A 21,547-nucleotide genomic window follows, 5' to 3' on the forward strand; every position below is an offset into this window, starting at 1 on the left:
TGTTGACGCTCTATAGGGCTTTAATTTTTCATCAGTGTTTGTATTTATTTTTTGTATTTATATGTGCTATCTGGTAGGATGGAAGAGAAGGCCTTATGGCCTTAATCCTGCCAGATTAAATAAATAGATAAATAAAATATTGTACATCTTTTGCACGTTTAACTCTTCAGAAAGGTACTGTAAGCTTCGTCAGTTTTCTTAAAACTGTAATGGCTGAGCCTACTTTGGAAATAACCAATGAGGTCATGTATAGTAGCCAATTTTTCCTCCTTTATCTTATGGAGGCAGTTTTTTTTCCTTTCATGTCTCTTGGACTATTACGATTCTTCATTGAATTAACAAGGTGACCCATCTTCCCTTGAGTGGGACTAAAGTCTGATTTTCTTTGAAAAATCTTTAATTCTACCAAAACTTTATCTTTTCCTCAATGATGCAGCCTTTGTATTCCTAGGCCATGAGCGAATTCATCTTATAGATTTTCTAAACTCTTCACTATGATAGCTAAACATCCACAATCACACAAAACGCTGTAAAATGTAACACTAATTTGAGTTTTGCTGAACAGTGACAATAAAAACAAAGTAATCACTCTTAACAGTCACGGATACGACAATAGTCCGGGTTTATAACCTTGATAAAAATATAAATAATATGCATTATTAATTATCTTTATTTATTTCTATTTTTGTCTGGTGCTGCTGGCAATATTACCAACATGGACTCCAGTCCCCTGAATATACAGTAGTATATGTATTCTTACAGATGTGGATGAATGTAGTAGCAGAGAATTACATGACTGTCATCATCAGGCCATATGCAGCAATATCTTTGGCTCATTCCGTTGCTCCTGCCCAGAGGGTTATCGGGATCCTTGGGCTGGGAACCCCCATCGCAGTGGTCGGCAATGTGAGACATGCTCATCAGAACACTGCAGCAGTCGTGGAGAATGTCGCTATGAGAGTGGCCAGCCTGTCTGCTAGTGGGTGTCCAGTATTGCAGAATTGTATCTGAAAATTTCTTGACCACTGTTTTAAGTATTACTGTGGTTACCATATGTTTTTATCCATGAAGATGAGAATGTCATATGCCAGGAAATTTGAACATAACCACTCCTCCACTCCTTTGAATTGTTTGAAAGAAACTAGAAAAATAGGTTACATTAATAGCTTAATAAGATAAGGTGTCCACCAGAGTCACCCATAGGCAGGGACGGACACCACTCGAAATCCTGAGAGATTCTTGAAATGTCCTGCACTCTCTTCATGTACTATACCTTTCAACAAATCGCGGCCATCCTAGTGCTTTTGGTTTTTGTAAAGCTTTGGCACCCACCAACGTCTTTCTTTCTTTTATGACTAAAGCTAAAGAGTCACCACGAAAGCTCTAAGCAAGCATGTGAGCTGAAGTCTGAGGATGGATTAAGTTTTCATCCACTCCTCGGGCATAAACAGCAAGCTGATCTGTGTTAGTTAGTCTGTGTTTTCATCAATGTAGGCCTTATATTTAGTCAGCAGTCCAAGACTTGTTGGAACCTCATAAGTGATATCAATAGGGCATCATTCATGAGGCAACTAAGCCAGAAGATAATGGGATAGGATGGTCAGTTTTTTTTCCCCTCCTTTCATCAATAGCTACAGAAAAAACTATAACTTCACTCACTATTGTGGCTAACTGTTCATTTGTAGCTCATGTTAAGTGTTCAATTCGACATGTAACAGTGCACTGGGACAGGCTTAAAGATTTAACTTTTCGAGAAAATTGAAGACATAAAGCATTAATAAGCACTTGTATACTGGGGTTACTTTGAACACAGAGGAAACTTTGACCATTTTTTTCAGAAAATCATATTTAGGTTTCTACATGCTGCACTTGTTATAGATGGAGGTAAATTTGGTATGAGAATGATTTTATGATAATTTACCGCCATATATAACAAATGCAGCATGTAGAAACCTAAATATGATTTTTTGAAAAAAAAAAATGGTCAAAGTTTCCTCTGTGTTCAAAGTAACCCCAGTTTATGGTACTCTTTCACAAATTTCTCTTCACAAAGTGGATTAAATATCCGAGCTATGAGATAAGCTACTTTGCAGCAAGCTTGTTTCACTGATTCACAGAGCACACTATTATCATCCAGAAAGTGCAATAATTATGAATTTTGTATAAGTTAAATCTTAACATGTTAGAAGGAAGATTTCTAATAATGCATAACATATTCAAGGCATACAGTAGGATTAAAATACCGTACTTCATTCTATCGCAAGTTTATCTTGATCATTTGTAAGGGGTAGGGTGACCAGATTCACATCGATAAAAAAGAGGACACAAAGCTTCTAAAAGGAGAACACTGTTCGAAAAAAGAGGACAGAAAATATGTAACCTATTTTGATTTAGGGTTAGGCCTATATTATACTTTAAATTACGTCAATATACAGTATAGATTTAGGCTTATATCATACTTAAAAGTATGTTAATATCTATTTTATTACAAAATAATTATGATAAAACTTAATAATAATGATTTTACAGTTAGCTACATATGAAAGTCAAGGAAACTATAATTATTAAAGAGGACAGAAAATATCTATTTAGATTTAGGCTTAGGCCTATACTGTATTTAAAATTATGTCAATATGTATTTTATTATAGCATACTTATGATAAAACTTGATAATATACAGTTAGCTACATATGAAACCCAAGGGAACTATAATTATTATCAAAAGAAGGAGCAAAGAGAGTTATGATTGTTGGCAAAGAGTACTGGTATATTCTGTCGATATTGCTGCCACCTACTGGCAAATCACTTGAAAAAGGCATCAAATCACATAGTTTCAAAATATCAGACATACAAGTTACCAAAAGGAGGATATTTCTTGATTTTTTTTAAATCCACCCAGACCCCGGACAAAAGCCTAAAAAAGGAGGACATGTCCGGACAAAAGAGGATGTCTGGTCACTCTAGTAAGGGGTTTATGATCCACTTCTATGTCATTTCCAGGGGCATGCGGTGTATTTTTTGTGTGGGTAAGCTCTGAAATTTACTTATTGACATTTCTTTTATTATACACATTAGTCATGAATGTGATTCACGAGGATTTACCTCCCTTACGGAGCTTATTTTTTGCTTCAGAAAACTAGCCAATTAAAGAAATGGCACTTCTGAATAATTCATTCTCTATTTGTAATATTTTTTACCCGTAAAACTAAAGAAAAAAGGTATTTTACTAATAACTTCAAATTAATGTAACTCTGAAAATATTGCGATTAGGACAAAATGTTTATAGGACATCTTTTTCTCAGAATGGCCTTGTGCAGTAACAACTGTTTCACTGTCCCAGGTAGAACTGTCTTCTAATATGTCTTGAAAAAATCCAATAAATTCACCCCTATGTTCCCTTACAGTCTGAACAAGACACGATGTAAAATTCCATCTAGTTGGAGCATGTCTAGGCATTTTTTAAGGTGTATTCCTTAAGTCGTTGTGTTCTTTTGGACAATTTACTGAAGAAAGAACCCAAACCAGTTAAAGTCTGTAAAAATATTCTGCACTCTTTCAAACACGTAAGTGACTGCAACCAGATTAAATTTAATTTATGACTGAAACAGTGTACAAATATTGCCTTAGGATATTTTTCAAGAATTTTAGCTCTCAGTTCATTTGTGTGACCAGCCATGACAGCAACTCCATCGAACGTTTGAGCAACGAACTTGTTACTTATGTCATACTCAATGGCTATATTTTGGACATGTTCGAATAAACCACTGGCAGATCTATCATTGCTTACATCAGTAAAACATATGAATCTTTCATTAATCTCACAATTCTCTGAATCAACATACCTAAGAGTGGTTGAAAGCTGGGATGCATTCATAATGTCTGAAGTTTCGTCTAGCATGATTGCAACAAATGAGGTTTTTGAAAGTTCTTGTTTTATGTTATCCATAACAATATCACTTACAGCGAGAATCAAATCATTCTGTATTCGATCTGAAGTTCTGCGGAACGTGGTAGAGGTTTCGAGATGATAGCTGAGGGTTAAGCCATATTTTGCAAGGTAATTGAGCGCACCTAAATATACTTCTTTGTTAACTGCCTCTTCTGACTCACAATGACCACGAAATGGCAATTCATGTATGGCTAGAAAACAGACTGTATCAATTAACCTCTTCAATATTTCCCTGTTCTTTCGCACCATTTCATTGTGTTGCTCGACACTGACACGAAGTTGTGAATCTAACTGTACATCTATTCGGGATGATCCAAATGACTTTAACTGTAAAACACTAAAAATATATGCCTGTGGCTTTTCATGTTTATTAATGGCATTGTGCAGATTGTTCAGATTACCATAACCATTTTTAGACCAAACTGTTTCTTCTTTAGAAAACATAAGACAGGGCCAGCAAAAGAGTTTATTTAATTTTGCACTTCCTCCAATCCACTGAGTTTTCTGATATTGGGACGCTTGAAAATGTCGAGTATATTCTTTTCCTTTGTCTTTATGAACTGCAAAAAGCGTTGGCATTTCAGGACATGGTCGATCACTTTGTATTATGTTTAATTTTTCTTGCAAAGAATGTAGTCGAAATGGGTGTTTCAATAATTTTTCGATAGGACATAATGAATCGCCCATTCTTAATCAAAATTTAATTTATACACAGAAAACTACGACATAAATTGTCACTCACAAAGAAACAAATCTTCAAATAACTGAGAGATCCTGAACATTATCTCAATTGACAAACAAATCGCATGTTTCACACACACTGCCAAATTCAACAATCAACACTGGTATTCTTCTGCAGGAACTTAACAAGCCAGGACAAGCGATAATCCCAGTGCTTATTCTTGCGTATAGGCAATACAGTGGTGTACGAGGAAATTTTCCATCCTTGTCTACTGTCCGTGCATGCGCCAGCACTGTAAAATGAGGCTAAAGGCAAGCTGTGAACGAAGAGCTGCCTTACTGCAGAAATGTAGTTAATGCAGAAAATTTATATATGAAGTGCAGAATACACTTTATTAAAAGTGTTTATCTATAAGCTGAATGAAATAAAATTATACATTAATTTGAAGTGTATGTAGGGTATGCGGCGCTTACCCCGCTTACCCTAAATGCACGCCCCTGGTCATTTCCATATTGACTAATATGGTACTGGTATGTTTTATAATGGCGCTCTAGATGAAATTTTCTAACAATGGAAATAGCTTTTCCACAAACTGAACATTGTTTCTCATTTTCTATGTCTGAAAATAATCACTTTCCCACAGAAGATTCAACTGAGGCCCTGAATATTGTTTAACAACACTCATACTAGCCATAGTGTAGTTAGCTCACAAAAGCTCTGTTTATGTACAACATTGTCTAGGGGTTAGGCAATCTTCAGAACAATGCACACTAGAGAAAGCACTTAAGACATGCTGTGCAAATGTAAACAAACGCCCAATTCTAATTTAGACTAATTTGTAAAACTGAAAACAAGCGATTCTTTAATTTTAATTGAGTTTTCGAGCTATACCTAGGTAAACAACTCAAAATTATGAGCTCAAAAGAGAATTCCCTTTCTGAGCTATCTCCTGAATCCATCACTGCTCAGGATTAAAACAACCATTCAAGTTTAATATAAATTTCTGCAACATGATAAGACAATTCTTAACCAAATGTAAACTGCATTAACGAATCTATGTTTCTACTATTTACAGCTGTTCAAGCAATTTCTATGGCTCACAGTGTGAAGTGGATGGCGAGGTCCTGGGAGTAGCAGTAGGGGCTTCAGTAGCAGCTGTTGTCATCATTGTACTGACTCTGGTGTGTCTGTGCATGTGGAGGTTAGTAGCAGACCAGTTGTAATTATTGTAACACTTAAAAAAAAAGGCATGGAAACATCAATAAGAATAAAAAACTAATCAAAGTGAATCCATTGAACAAATCCTAGGTTTTTAGTTCTAAGAGAACGAAATAAACAATGTCTCTAAACAGCAACATAAGTTTTTTAGGAAAGGGAGAGGATTACAGCCTAATAGACAGGAGGAAGAGTGATAACTTTAAAACACAGCAGTATAAATAAATTCAAGGGAAAAATTGTTCCTGGGCCAGGTATCGATCCCGGGACCTTTGTCTTAACGCACTAACGCCCTACCGACAGAGCTACCCAGGAACTTCACCCGACATGTCTCAATTTTTCCCTTTTTTATCCACATAACTCGAGTGGGCTGACAAGATGCCAGAAACCCACATCGAGTGCACACAAATTCTGTGTGACTTGAAATTGTGATTTTCTGTTAATGTACCTAGAAAAATGTATGTTATGCAAATCTAGCTTTCAGGTAAAGCTCGCTGTGAAGCAGAATTGATCAAATTGAAGGGAAAAATTGTTCCAGGACCGGGTATCGATCCCGGGACTTTGGCTTAGTGCACCAATGCTCTACCGACTGAGCTACCCAGGATAAAAGAGGGAAAAATTGAGATGGTGTCGTGTGAAGTTCCTGGGTAGCTCAGTCGATAGAGTGTTGGTGCGCTAAGCCAATGGTCCTGGGATCGATACCTAGTCCTGGAACTATTTTTTCCTTGAATTTGTTCAAGTTTGCTTCATAGGGAGATTTACCTGAAAGCTAGATTTGCATAGCAGTATAAATAGGCAAAATAGACATAATCATTAATAAAGCATAGAACAAAAGAATGACAAAAATAGCTTACATCTATCCATACAATCTGATAGCAGAAGAAACTTGAAAAGATCCAAGAAGAGATTTTTTTTTTTTAAATTTTAGTAGGTTATTTTACGACGCTTTATCAACATCTTAGGTTATTTAGCGTCTGAATGAGATGAAGGTGATAATGCCAGTGAAATGAGTCTGGGGTCCAGCACCGAAAGTTACCCATTTGCTCAAATTGGGTTGAGGGAAAACCCCGGAAAAAACCTCAACCAGGTAACTTGCCCCGACCGGGAATCGAACCCAGGCCACCTGGTTTCGCAGCCAGACGCGCTAACCGTTACTCCACAGGTGTGGACCCCAGGAAGAGATGGTGAGCTCAAATAGATATAGAAGACTCCAGAGAACCTAGTATGTGTATGCTATATTCTATTGTTGTTCATTTTGATGATGATGATGATGATGATGATGATGATGATGATGATGATGATGATGATGATGATGATCCTTTCCCCTTTTAAACCACACAGACCATTCAAGGACGATGAGATGACTGTAATGGAGTAATGGTGTGGAATGAAAAGAGAACGTAAAAATACTAGAAGTACTTGCTCAAATAAAATGGCTTCACTGTTGCTTTTATAATATATATCTCTTTGTTAAGGGCTCTTTTCTACCAAGGAGGTTATTCAGAGACTATGATATAACAATAATAAAGTAATTATAGGATAAATTTAAGTAGTGTCTAGTAGCGCTAACAGATACAATTCTCACCATCCTTGATGATGTAGCCAACATGCAGCTTGAATGGTTAGATTTGCTATATTTACCTGGCACCATGTTGAACGTCGTAAATAATATGAAGCTGAAATACTTACAGAAACTTATTCTACGGCCATATTGTTAATAATGAATATCACATGACTTGTCGGTGATCGAATCTCAGTCCTCTTTGGCAAGAAGTGTTTACTTAATTGAGCAACATGTGGATCCTGAAGCCATTTTTATTCACAAAAACCATTAAACTACATTTACATCTACAAGTGCGAGTGACTAGATGTATAAATTAATTTAAACATGAAGTTCTCAGTTCCTGGGTAGAGTTCTATAAACTCAATTTTTGTTCTGACACATCTGTACTAACTTTGGTTTACAGCCGCCGATGGAGCAGAGAACAAAAGACTGCAGCTGGTATAGGATCACCTGTGTTCGGCTACATGACCACTGGTGGCAGCACGGTGAAGACACCAGCAGTTGGTTCACCACCCTACCAAGTGTCTCTTGAGGACAGACTGAGGTGGGCTCAGATTGCAGACGTCATGGTACAAGCTAACCATTACGCTGTGAGTATCAACAAAATAAGTGTAGGTCATTTCTAGAGGTGGGGTGCTAAGGGAACTGGATAGTATAGATGAACAAAAATCGCATTTCGGTTTTCAGCCTTAAAAATTTGAAATTTTCTGTAGATTAAAGGTAAGCTTATGGGTTTATGTTGTTGCAAGTATTTCTAGATTCTACAATTATTGTCTTTTTATAAGTCCATTGGTTCCAGGAAAATGTGGCTGTTGATGCCATGTCCATGTAACCAATTTTCATACATATTTATGTTCACCTTTATCAGATTTACAGTATGTCCATTTTTTGGAGTCCACCAATTTTTTGGCCTCATATCAGTAAGTCAATGTTTACTTATGTTCACTTTTTATTTATGTCCATCTTTTATTTACGGTAGTGGCAAAAAAAAACGGACCGACCCTTGTAGCTGATTTCAGGGCCTTGTTCACTCCAGAGCACGATAGATTTGTAACTAAGACTTTCGTGGTTCGAATCCTGCCTGGGAAGGAAACTTTTTTTTGTTCCTTATTCAAATTTATTCCCAATAATTTTCGATTGCAGCGATATTTTACTACTTAATTAACTTATTATTCCCAGAACATGAATTTTACCAGCAATCGAAAAGTATTGGGAATAAATTTGAATAAGGAACAAAAAAAAGTTTCCTTCCCAGGCAGGATTCGAACCACGAAACTCTTACTTACCAGTCTATTGTGCTCTGGAGTGAACAAGCCTCTGAAATCAGCTACAAGGGTCGGTCCGGTTTTTTTTGCCACTACTGTAATATATGTCCATTTTTTGGGTCCATTAACTTTTTGGCCCCAAAACAGTATGTCAATTCTTATTAATGTCCACAAAATTGTACAAATATACCAGCAGTGCATACATCATTGTTCCAATTCTTAGCTTTCTATTTCATTATTTCTTGAAACCATGGAAACGGCTATCTTCTATTACTATATCTCTTGTATCACAGTCATGGATGAAGCAAAATTGATTCAGTCAAAGAAAGGAAAACCTTCAATATTGTATAAAAATGTTTGTTACCATCATCATTGATACAGTGAAAATGCGCAGAGAAGATACTAGAGATGTGGAAAGAAGATATAAGATGTGTGACCAACATGAATGTGGTAAATGCATAAAAATCTTAATGAAAATACATATACCCATATCGCAAATTCGGCAAAAATGCAGGTAAAAGAAATAATTGCTTTTAGTCTGAGATTGACTTCCATATCTGTAGATTCTTATAATATTAACAATCATGAAATAAACTCTCTTTCTGATAGTTCATTCTTTCCCTTCTTGCATAGTTCACATGCCAGGTCTCGCCTCCTCATCTACATTTATTATGAGCACATACAGCTATATAATCTAAAAGCTATTCCAGAAAGTAAATATTTATAATAAGATTATCCAGAATATTGTATGAAATGGAAACGTAAAAATTGAAGATTTATCCTTCGAAGAAGTGGAAAAATTCAAATATCTTGGAGCAACAGTAACAAATATAAATGACACTCGGGAGAAAATTAAACACAGAATAAATATGGGAAATGCCTGTTATTATTTGGTTGAGAAGCTTTTGTCATCTAATCTGTTGTCAAAATCTGAAAGTTAGAATTTATAACACAGTTATATTACCGGTTGTTCTGTATGGTTGTGAAACTTGGGCTCTCACTTTGAGAGAGGAACAGAGGTTAAGAGTGTTTGAGAATAAGGTTCTTAGGAAAATATCTGGGACTAAGAGGGATGAAGTTACAGAGAATGGAGAAAGTTACACAATGCAGAACTGCACGCATTGTATTCTTCACCTGACATAATTAGGAATATTAAATCCAGACGTTTGAGATGGGCCGGGCATGTAGCACGTATGGGCGATTTCAGAAATGCATGTAGAGTGTTAGTTGGGAGACCGGAGGGAAAAAGACCTTTTTGGGATGTCGAAACGTAGATGGGAGGATAATATTAAAATGGATTTCAGGGAGGTGGGATACGATGATAGAGAATGGATTAATCTTGCACAGGACAGGGACTGATGGCGGGCTTATGTGTGGGTGGCAATACACCTGTGGGTTCCTTAAAAGCCACTTGTAAGTTATAAGAATCTATTTCTCATTTTGCAACACAGAAAAAAAAAGTCAGTACTATTGAATTATCAACACATTAATTCACTTGAACAATGTGAAAAATCTATGGTAACTTGATCACAATATATTATTTTTTATTTACTAGAGCTTCCTCAAATTAGAGGCTGCCATTAGACAAAGCATACAAAACAATACAAGAACAAATAGATGATGAAAGATAACAGAGTAAGAAAAAAAGTAAACAAGTACACAAACAAACAAACAATGGCAGTTTACAGAATAAAAAAAAGTCACAAGTAAAGAAGCAATGAAAGCTAATAAGAGAAAGAAAAATTATAATGGTGCGTCAGTTTTTTCAGTACACTGAATTAAAGTCCATATAGGCAGTTCCGTAAAAGTTTGACTGACTCTCTAATTATGAGGAGGGCCAGTTCATTCAGAAAAGATTTGTGCAGTCCTAGGGTCTTACAGAATTGAAAAGAGAAGTTAGGTATCGTTCCTCTTGCTCCAAACATCAATCCCATAACACTGATATCGTGATGTTGGTAATTATCTTTATAATACAAACAATGCAGCATTTTTGCAACTATGTACTTAAATGTAACTATGGAAACAAGGAAGCAACTATCAGAATAGAAGCAAAGAAATATATTTATGGTTGATATTTTACTTCATTTTACCAGTAAAGTTGAAATGGGAAATATAAAGATGATTTCGGATGGAAAACATATTACGGTACTTTAGTTATTTAAATAGGGCAATTGTTTCATGGAGCATATGAGGATCATCTTACAGCTTAGTTTAGAAATAAACACATTATTAAGAAGAGACTTTGGATGTACTACAGGTAGTAATATGAACTGGTGTCAGTAAATCAAAAGGAGGATAGCTATGGCAAAGGAAGCTTCTAGAAGAAAAAGAAGCATCTTCTGCTGTTCTCTGGAAAAAGAACTAAGGAAGAAATATACTACTATACTATAGGCCTACTATTACAGTGCGTATACTAACTGACTCCGCAAGAGAAGTGGCAAGTAGAACATGAGGACTCGAGCAGTTGTGTTGGTATCGTGCAGGTAGAGTCAATGACCTTGGCCACATTGACTGGTGGAGGGTGGAGGAAAGCGAGAGAGGAGATGCAATATTCAAACCAGGTGCTTCACAGTACCAACTTTACATCGCTGCCAGGTCGAATACTGCCACTTGCTTCACTCCAGAGTCAGTTAGTATACGCACTGTACTATTGTCAGAGGGTTATGGACCTGTTTTTCGTGGAAATTGGGTACCAACCCGGCATTTGCCTTTATTACTGGAAATATATAGTATAATAGATTGGGGGAACCACAAAAAATAAAAACCCTCAATCAGGTTGACTGGTTCCAGGATTTGAACCTGGGACCTTCTGAATATGTGTCTCAAATGAAAATGCCTAAGCCAACACGCTCGGTATTTTATATTTGTACAGTCATATGTTATCTCCACACACATTTACATGGCTACTTCCTCATAGAACATTCGCCATATACATTTCATGGAGTTGAATACTTCAGAAAGATGCACACTGATATAATTTTTCACAGTTAGTGCTCTGGTGATAAGAATGATTATAAACTGTAGAGAAGTGTGAAATAATGGCAAGAAAAACAAGACTATTTCGTGCAAATCTAAGTAGTAGCAAAAACACTAAAATGAATTTTACTGTTCTCTCTCGTCAGCAGCCAGAGCCAGTTCCAGGGCCCACCCGGCCCTCTTCAGCCATGTTTGGCTACCCGAGTCTCACAATGGGTGGGACTTTGCCCCACGGGGCACCTCCAGTACCACTTCCTCGTCTCGGTCTTGCCAACATGAGTCACTCAGGTGCCATGAGTATCCACGGGGGTCCAGCACTGAGCACCATCGGGGCCCTCAGCAACCATGGAGGTCTCAGTTCACATGGGATGAGAACTCCAGACCGAACTGTTGAGTCCACAAGCAGTGAAGAAGAGGACAGGGCAGACCTTCTAGGTCGGAACTTTCACGTTCCACGACCAAAAAGTAGATCGTCTGTTGCAGTAAGTAACCTGAGAAAATAAGCAAACAAATTACAAAGAACATAACATTTGAACTTATTTCTTTTGGACTTGCACGAAAATAATCGATTTCCACTTTATCACTTTCACTGTCTGATAGTTTAATTTTTGACGTCGAACTACGTCCTTTCCTGAGTATGAATGAGGGACTAAATACAAAGTTTCAGATGTCCCAAAAAGTACAAAATTTAAAATGCTTTATGCACAGAAATTATAAGAGATAGGTTATAGCTAGATGTCACTCCTTAACAATATGTAAAGTGAATGGACTAGATGGGTGAGGGACAAAGGAGGAGCATGGGGAAAACCACCATCTTTGACGACCTGGGTGTGGCACCATGGTTTGAGTTAGGGCCAACTGCGTCAGTGTGACTTAAGATACGGAAGCAAGCAGTACCTTGTTCTGCAGCTTAAAGACAAAGTTATCAGTAGATAAAAATACCATTTATCTGCTAGTTAAATTACGAGAGTTACAGGAGCCATTTGTAGGAGTAACAGTGAAAATTTCAAACATCCCCAAGAAATTTGGAGCAAAATACTATTATGAATGGCGAAATACACTAAGAGGAGTGGCGGAGGATACAAGGATTCAGAAAAGACAACATATGTTGGAAGCAAAACGAAAACGGGAGTACAAGGTTGGTTGAATGTCTCATTGAAAAGTGGAAATTTGCTGCAGTGTGTAGTAGAAACAGAGCTACTGACATGAAGTGATATTCAGATGTTTCTGTGATTCAGATTTTTGTAGTTATTGTTTTGATTTTATTGTCAGCAACAGAGAAATTAAATTGATAACACAATCTATTTCATTACTTTTAGCAACACATCTATATTCCGGGAATCTTTTTTTTTATAGGCCCATCATAAAAATAAATATTTGGGTGAACTCCTCACCACGAGATATATATATATATATATATATATAAAATTCATTTGAGATTATTTCAAAGTACTATTTTAAGAAGTACCAAGATGCCATCTCACTCTACCTCAAGTAATGATTATAAGTTAATTTTAAAGCAACTTAATCTGAACAGAAATTAGAATAATTGCAGAAGGATAACTTTTGCGTGTAAATGAAAATTTTATTAAAGATGTTTATTATGGCTATTGTTAGTCAATGTTATATGCTTAAGAATATATGGGCGGATATGGGATCAATAATGGCGCAACCTATGCTAGCCATGCATGCATGGAATGCTCTGTAATTTTTTTTGCAAACAGTGCTAAAATAAAAGTGTGTCATATTTGCATGCAAACTACACTCTATAACAGATGTCTTTGGAGCAGACCATAACAAGGGTCTCGATGCATCTCATGTTATCCCGGCACTCCCATTGGTTGGCGAGTCATTACTAAGCTGAGAGCGTTGTAGACACTAGCGCGTGCATATCCTGGTTACAGACGGTATTCAGAGATGCGTCCACTACTACAGTTCTATTGCGTCTAGCATCTGTGCGGTGTATGAGCAGATGACAGCAGTACAACTAGTGACTGATGCAAGAAAGTATGTTCAAAGACACATTACTTTAATTTTCACTTTTCGTTAAATGAACGTAGTCGGTCACTTAATTCATACAGACATTTAGTACGGTGTGAACCGCGCTCTCTTGCATTTTGTTCTGTTGTTTATATCTGCTCCAAAGACATCTGGTATAGAGTGTAAATGAATGTCTTCCAAATGAAAATTAAAGAAAATAAAACAAAACTGGAATACAGCTAGTATGATAGAGAACTAGAAATGCATAAAATACATAATGAAAAGTTTTATCTTCATATCACTGGTTGTCTACTTTAAAAATTAATAGTTTCACTTTGAAATAGGTTCATAATAATGAATGACTTCATATTACATTTCTTTTTTATATTTACCGTCAAACCGTCTAGAGTCGACCGCTTTTTTTCGTACTTTTAACGCTACTTCACAGACAATGCTATCTACTATTTCACTGAAAATGGTATGTTATAGCGCACAACTCAGGGATTGTTTTCTGTTATTTTCATTTTATGAACTTCCACGGTCACTGAGGAAAACAAATTTTAAACGCCGGTCGACTCAACCCTGTACATGGTGTTAAGTCGACCACCATATTAAAATACATGTAAATGAACGTTTGCTCTCATTCCAGTCGATATCGACTTCTTTTTGGATGCTTTTATTATTATTTATTTTATTATTTTTTATTTTTAAGTTATTTGGGATAGAAAAATGCGAATTTTAAACAGTTATTTTAATGTGCATACATTAAATAGGTTAAGGCTTATAAATTTAATAGAAAATATTTAATTAATTAGAAGACATAAAATTACGTCAAACTACACACAACATTATCACATTATTAATGTACTAATTAATAAAATAGCCCTGGAAAATACAGAAAATACAGTTTCCATCTCCTAATTAATATCATAACCCTGAAAATCAACACCAAATTTTACGAATTCCTTTTTCTCCAAAGGAACAGGAGCACTTAGTTTTCTTTCTACCTGAACATAGTCAATAAGACTCACATCCTCCAACTCAGGATATTTGAACTAGAATCCACCACAATTTCTAACAAAACGAAGTTCAAGTTCTTCTCCTGGAACCAGTTCCTCAATGCAACTGACATAAAATTTAATTGTATTTTTAGTTGGGAACTTCACTAAAAGCCGATCCCCTGGTTTAGGGTCATTGAAATTGTCATCATTGTTATCTTCCTCTTTGACCCACTCATCTGACGAATCTTTAGTGGAATATCGTCCGTCTTCATCACTATCATTGGACTCCTAGTATCCTCTCTGTTTTCTTTTCTTGGTGGTTTTCTTGGCTTCTCTTTTTCTGATCTCCTCACTTGAGACAGGATGAGAGATTTCTTCATTTGACTGAGATGTTCCGCCTTCAGTAGGCCTACTGATACTCGCAATATTTTTTCCTCGTTCAATTTCAATTTTCCTTTTCCTTTTCTTGGCAGCCAATTATTTTTCATATCTGATGCCCTGGAGCACTTTGATGACCACTTCTCCCACCAGTGCCGGTGTGGACTGAGATTCTGGAGACTCTGTCATACCAGATTGTGGTAGTTTATTAAGGGCTCTTTGTGGCTCGAATGGATAAATTCCACAGGCCTGCATGGTCGACTCTGTACTGGAATACAACTTCAACTTGACATCTCTCAATAATAATATGGGAAAATATTTTTTGTTGTAATATGTTGTTAAGCTTAAAATTTTGATTACAGAAATACAGTTATTTTGCATTGCATTACAGTTAAACAAGGCTAAATTGTTAAAAGTTAGACAGAGTACTTTCTTCTTACTATTTTTGCTATTGGCAACAATGAATTTTACATAATCAAGGACGAAAAATACGTTTGGCACTACCTCGCGAGATTGAAAGGGGAAGTGTTATCAGTCAGCTGGAAGCCAGCAGTGGCGGCTAGTAGGCAATTCTATTGGAATAAACACGTGAAATTAGAAAGTGTACACAGTGGTCGAATCTAGACCCCCAGGTCGACTCTAGACGGTTCCACGGTACTTGTATTGTTGTGTCATGGAGTACATAATTTAACTGTATAATCTCAGTATGTGTAAAAAAAACGTAAGAATATGGGAGTTAAAAGGAAATGATTAAAAAAAAACTGAGCGTTGTTTATAAATATTGGTATTCATAATCTAAATCAAATCGGAATCAGTTCTCAAACGAAATTCAATTTGCTTCAAACTGTCAACAGAATCGTACTGAAATTTTTGCAGCAGTAAAAATAAGGCAGGCTGAATTCACAGTGGTGAAAAGAGTGCTAGCCACTGGCATAGCTCAGGTGGTAGCAAGTTAATCTCGTGATCCCAGGCTGTGTTTAGGCGTGGGTTCGAATCCCACTTGAGCTGATTACTTGGTAGAGTTATTTCCAAGGTTCGTCCCAAATGTAAGGTGAATGGCAAATTATCAGGCTCATCTTGCCAAATAACGGATTAAAAAATGCGTTAAAACAAAGTAACTAAAATATACTAATAGTAACTATTTAACTCTTAACATACTTACATCCCCGCGCAAATGCTTAAGTGTTATTAGAGGATATTATATGCATTTAATATAGTATTTTTTAAAAATTAAAGTTATGTGTGAAAATTACAAATCATCAGTTAAAACCAATTGATTTACTGTCTACACATAATACAGTACTTTGGTATTTTTGAAGTACCTAATTAATAAAATTTCCCATGTTAATTCTTAGATATATACAGTAAAACTAATCTAAGATTTTTTATTTCTGTTACAGAATCAGAGTGGAATTTACTATGACGTAGATTTTGAACAAGGGGATATATACGGTATGACTTCAAAAAATCAGCAAGCTGCTATTCCAATGAGTACCTATACAATGTCCAGCAGGGCCCCTTATTTCCGACAGTGACCATAAAGTGAAATAAATAACAAATTTCAAACAGTGAGTACAAGAACGGTAACGGAATTTAAACAAATTGAAAAGTACTGGATCCATCAAGGTAAATATCTACAAAGTGCAGAAAATATTTCATCATACAATTCGTATAATTTTCCTGAGGAGAAGCTGCTAAACTGAACTGGTAGAGTTCCTTTATGTTTCTAAAAATTCTCATAACATTTATTGTAAATGTGTAATACGTGTTAAGAAAAAATCCAGAAGTATGATCGAAGTATACAGTTAACCCCAAGTGGTCAAATTCCCTTACAATTTTGAAAATTCACACAATCTGCATTGTGTCCTATAATGCTGGCTAAAAACAAACAGATACCAAAACGTGCAGTCAGTGTTAAATTAATTTGCGAAGCAAGTCTATTACTTGATTAAATCTGTAATTTGTGTCATTAGTATCATTGATATTGTAACAAAATAGTCACCATCATCAGTATCTCTTCTCCCGCCTAGAAAGAAACATTCTAGGAGACTTTTTTTTATAGGCATGTTGTGTAATTTCCGATAAGCTGAAGTATAGGAATTGAATATAAGTAAATAATGTACCGGTATTGCTGTTTTAGGTAGCTTATCAAGTTGCATATTAGCATAAAGCATTCTACTTGTTATGCTAATATGTGAGTAAATAATCACTTAGCAACTTGATAAGCTACCTAAGACGGCAATATATTATTTACTTATATTCAATTCCTATTCTGGGAGACATTCTTAAGAATAGTTTCTTCTACATGTATCGTTATAATATAACAGTTGTATTTTGCCGCAGAAGCAGAAGTTTTAAATTAATAATAGCTAATACTTCCTTCAAAATTAATTTTTACTAAGATTTTTCTTTCTTTCTTTATTACAATTAGTATTTTCTCTTGTATTTATTAAAGGGCCTTTCATCCGCTATGTTTAGTCCACTTTCCCTTTCGTCCACTATATTCTTTGGCCGTGATATTTCAGTCCACTGACCATTTCGCCCACAAACCTTATGATATGTACATGTGTCCACTACGATAAAATAAAATTATGACAAAAATTATTTATTGAAATATACAAGATTTTATCAAGGTATAGAATTACGTTTGTTAAGGTTGTACTGGACTTGATAATTTGTTAAACAGAAAATATGGTTTCTGTGATTTATTAGGTACTCATTTTCTTCATTATCATCATCGATAACTTCAGCAGGATTTATTTTTAGTCTGTGCGAAATATCTCGCAAGTATGTGTCTAAGCAGCCATTGTTCTTATTGCTCAACCATTTCCCTGATGTGCTCATGATTAATAACATACGTGTGCCTATGTATTGTCTTTGCAGTCCTGCATACACGATTTTGTGCCAAATACTTTGCGAAAGGGGAATAAACATCCCTTTATACTTGCCTCCGGAAAAATTTCAGTGGCAGCATTCATGTTTGCTATTTCAAAGTTCGTAATACATGTCCTTGGGTTTATACAATATTCGTTTGTCGACCAGCTTCCATGATGGCCTGGTAAATTCTTCTGTATGTATGTTCAGTTTTTCTCGCTGTCAAGGCATAAACAAATGAGAAAACATGGTTCCTGAATGTACTGTGTATGGGAAGAGTTGCATAAATTGATTTGGATGTAAATTGAATTGGAGACTTTTGAGTGTTCCATCACTGAACATGTTTGGACTAGCAGCAAGGTGTCTGAGGTTGGAAATTGTTCCGAAAATAAGATGTTCTTTAATGTCAGCACCTGAATCATATAGAAGAAAATTTTCTTTATTAATCGTCTGTATTTGTCTATGAGGACTAATTCCTGCAAAGATCGTAGAATTGGTGGAGTTTATTTTGTGTTCATTGACATGGCTCTTCATCAAATTATTTTCTGGTAACATAAGAAGTACCTCATCGTCCACCACGCCATTAAGAGCTGCACGCATGACTTGCACAGGAGGTTCATTGGGATTCTGTTCTGCATGTCATTTCAGATTACTCATTATTTTTCTAACTTTGCCTTAACACCTGCACTATATTGATGTTTTGAAATACCATCTCTATGTAAGACAATGTTATCTAAGTCAATCCCAGTCGTGCATCTTGAATTACACTTCTGTCAGTCCTCACATCTCCAATACATTCTTCGACCGTCTTTACTTAATGAAGAGATAACAGTAACCATTCTAATGCAACATCCGCTGCTTTTTCGATGTGTGCATAGTATTTCCACCATACTAAAATTTAGAACATAAATCCAAAGAAATTTATCACAATACCATATCTAAGAAATGAATGACCATGGCCAAACAGAATAATTTCGTCCATTATTTGATTAATGATGGGTAACACGAAATGACCGAAAATATGTGGACAAAACATTCTTGTGGATGAAAAATCTGTGAACACTTCAGTTGTGGACAAAGGGATATGGACGAAATGGATTGGATGGAAAGTACTGGAAGAACCCAAAAGTGGATGAAAAGGGATGGATGAAATGCCTCCCAATCCTTGTATTGTATGGTGTCAGAGTTTTCGACCTAACATTATATAAACGAAAATGTCATGGGATTCTTATGGTTCTTTATTGATAGGTCCATGTAACATATTCACAGTGGACCAACACCAATGCCCTAAGGAGGGTCAGAACCCTCGAACGTTGCCTGCATTTGAAGTTAAAATGTATTGTTTGTATTTCATTCCTTATTAAGTTTAATATTATGCACACAAGCCATTTGAAAATTATTTTATTTATCGATGGCAAGCATAACATCCATTTTTCATTTACATAATTTATTTTAACATAATATTGGAAATATTTAAGAACGAATTATTTGGAAGAAACTATTTTCAAGAATAGAGCAATTTTGCAGATAATTTTATTTAAAGAAACAAAGTATGTATCATGTGAACTATAAATGTCAATGAAAAATCATACAATGTAAATAATTTGTAGTAATTATTTTACAAAACTATTTAAAAATTGCTCATTTAAGAAACTGCATATGCTATGGCAAAATGACAATGACTATTTTATTACTATAGTTATTGCTCATTAAAATGAGTTATCTCCATGGAACTATATAATAAAAATTATTTCTATATTCATCATACATTGTTACAAAATATTTAATTTATTGTTCCTGTACACCTTTGCATGCTTCCCACATACAACATCCTTACTTGTTCACAACATTTGCTATTCTGTATTTCTTCTAAGTTTATTTAACACAGTATCTTCAAAATGCAGTACCATTTTAATGCATGGGCAAACCTGGCAGCTGCCAGGGGCCACAGGTTATAAAGGAGCCACAAAATAACATTAATAATAATAAACATAAGGTCAAATCAAGTATTAATTTTTGGAGCAAAACTATATTCATGGAATGTTTGTTGCTGCCTCTCTATCCTCCCTGTCATTATGTCTCAATTGCGTCTCCGTGCTCCCTCTGTCTCTCTCTCACACTCGCTTATATTACTGGATCGGTATGATTGGCGACAGTTTGAGATGAAGAGAAATTATTCCTGGCAACATACAGTAATTAAAACTTTGACCATTGGAAGATAATGTGATTGGTATGGGAGAATTTATAAGCCTGTCGACCTTCTTTGCACTCATGTTGGCCTTTTTTGCGCAAATATGTAGCATTTAAACTTTGATCCTTGGAAACAATGTGATTGGTGCAGAAGAACTTAAAGGCCTATCAACCTTCTTTACGCTAAACTAAAAGTTCGCAACCTCTCTTTGATGATAGCAATCCAATAATAGTATTCTCTATTCTCGTCTGCGACCTTTCAGTTCTCTAGTTTGTTTTTTTTTTTTTTTTTTTTTTTCTCTCATCTTACAACTACACTTGATATAGCAATAGAGTCATTCAAATAATTTATATTTCAATAACTATTTTTATATATTTTGCTTATATGTATAATAAAAAGAATTATCCTAAGTTCTGAACTTACAAGAATATAGATGACGCATTTTTTCAAATACAGGAAACTAGTCTTTTTGGTGACGCGACAAATGTCCAACTTATCTTCTATCTCTCTCCATGTGTTGAAAAGCATTTTTGGTGTCACTACTGACTGCAGCATAAGTTTTGCTGCGTAATTCTGCAAGTGTAGTAGTGTACATCTGGTCCTTAAAAAATGTCCACAGAAAAAAATCAGGTGAAGTTAGGTCCGGTGATCTGGGAGGTCATGCAATAAAAGTTGATCCTCTTCCAATCCATCCTGCAGTGAAGTGGTCATCCAAGAATGGTCAAAAGCGTTGGCAAAATAAGGACGAGCCTCATCTTGTTGGAAAATTGTTCTGTCAGGAAGCTGAAGCACAGCATTTTGCTGCAACATGTCCAGGTATGTGTTTGTAATGCAGTGTTCTCCATGGGGTGGGGGGGGGGGAGTCCGATGATTTTGTTCGTTTTCCCACACCAAACATTCCATTCAAGCAAATCCCATTCATATTCAATCCTAACACGCATATTTTCAAACCTCCAGATAAGACAGTTACAGTCTGTTTACTTTTCCAGACACGTGGAAGATTGCCTCATCTGAAAAACACACTTGGTCTAGGAATGTGTCATCGTCATAAATTCTTGCCAACATTGTTTCAGCAAAGAGTTTCAGTACCTGCCTGTCTTAAGGCATAACTTTTTTTTTATGAAATTGCATCTTATACGTGTAAACACAATCTTTTGCGGAGTACGATATGCACTGTTTTTGGTGGATGTTTAGCTGCACACTAACCTGCTGGAAGGATTTCCACAAATTTCTCTGGAATGTCTCTTGAATCCATTCAACATTTTCCTCACACACTTTATGCTTGACTTGTTTACCAAACATTCGTAATAAACTTCCTATTTCTCTGAGTTCCTTATCCCATTCCATAATGAACATGTAAGTCGGAACATCTGCTCTTGACTGAGAATGTATTAATCACGAAAGTGATAGTGCACACTTATCACAGATTTTAATTCTGCAAGTGACAGCACACAAAATATATTTTTCTGTGC

The 21,547-nt window shown here is 35.8% G+C and overlaps 1 protein-coding gene across 2 annotated transcripts in view; it reads left to right on the forward strand.

Annotated features, from left to right (window-relative positions):
- Positions 1-19,651, forward strand: part of pwn (pawn) — a 169,496-nt gene extending 149,845 nt beyond the window's left edge. Inside the window, exons 9-13 of one of the 2 annotated variants that reach the window (XM_069829932.1) lie at positions 763-979; positions 5,707-5,832; positions 7,814-8,000; positions 11,801-12,133; positions 16,411-19,651. In XM_069829932.1, coding sequence (XP_069686033.1) covers positions 763-979; positions 5,707-5,832; positions 7,814-8,000; positions 11,801-12,133; positions 16,411-16,545 — 998 coding nt within the window. In that variant the 3' untranslated portion in view covers positions 16,546-19,651. Of the gene's footprint in view, positions 1-762; positions 980-5,706; positions 5,833-7,813; positions 8,001-11,797; positions 12,134-16,410 lie in introns of both variants that reach the window. The other variant, XM_069829930.1, reaches the window with a different exon arrangement.
- Positions 19,652-21,547: the final 1,896 nt, after the last annotated feature.

The sequence above is a fragment of the Periplaneta americana genome, chromosome 1, assembly GCF_040183065.1.
Source record: "Periplaneta americana isolate PAMFEO1 chromosome 1, P.americana_PAMFEO1_priV1, whole genome shotgun sequence".
Classification (NCBI taxonomy): Eukaryota; Metazoa; Arthropoda; class Insecta; order Blattodea; family Blattidae; genus Periplaneta; species Periplaneta americana.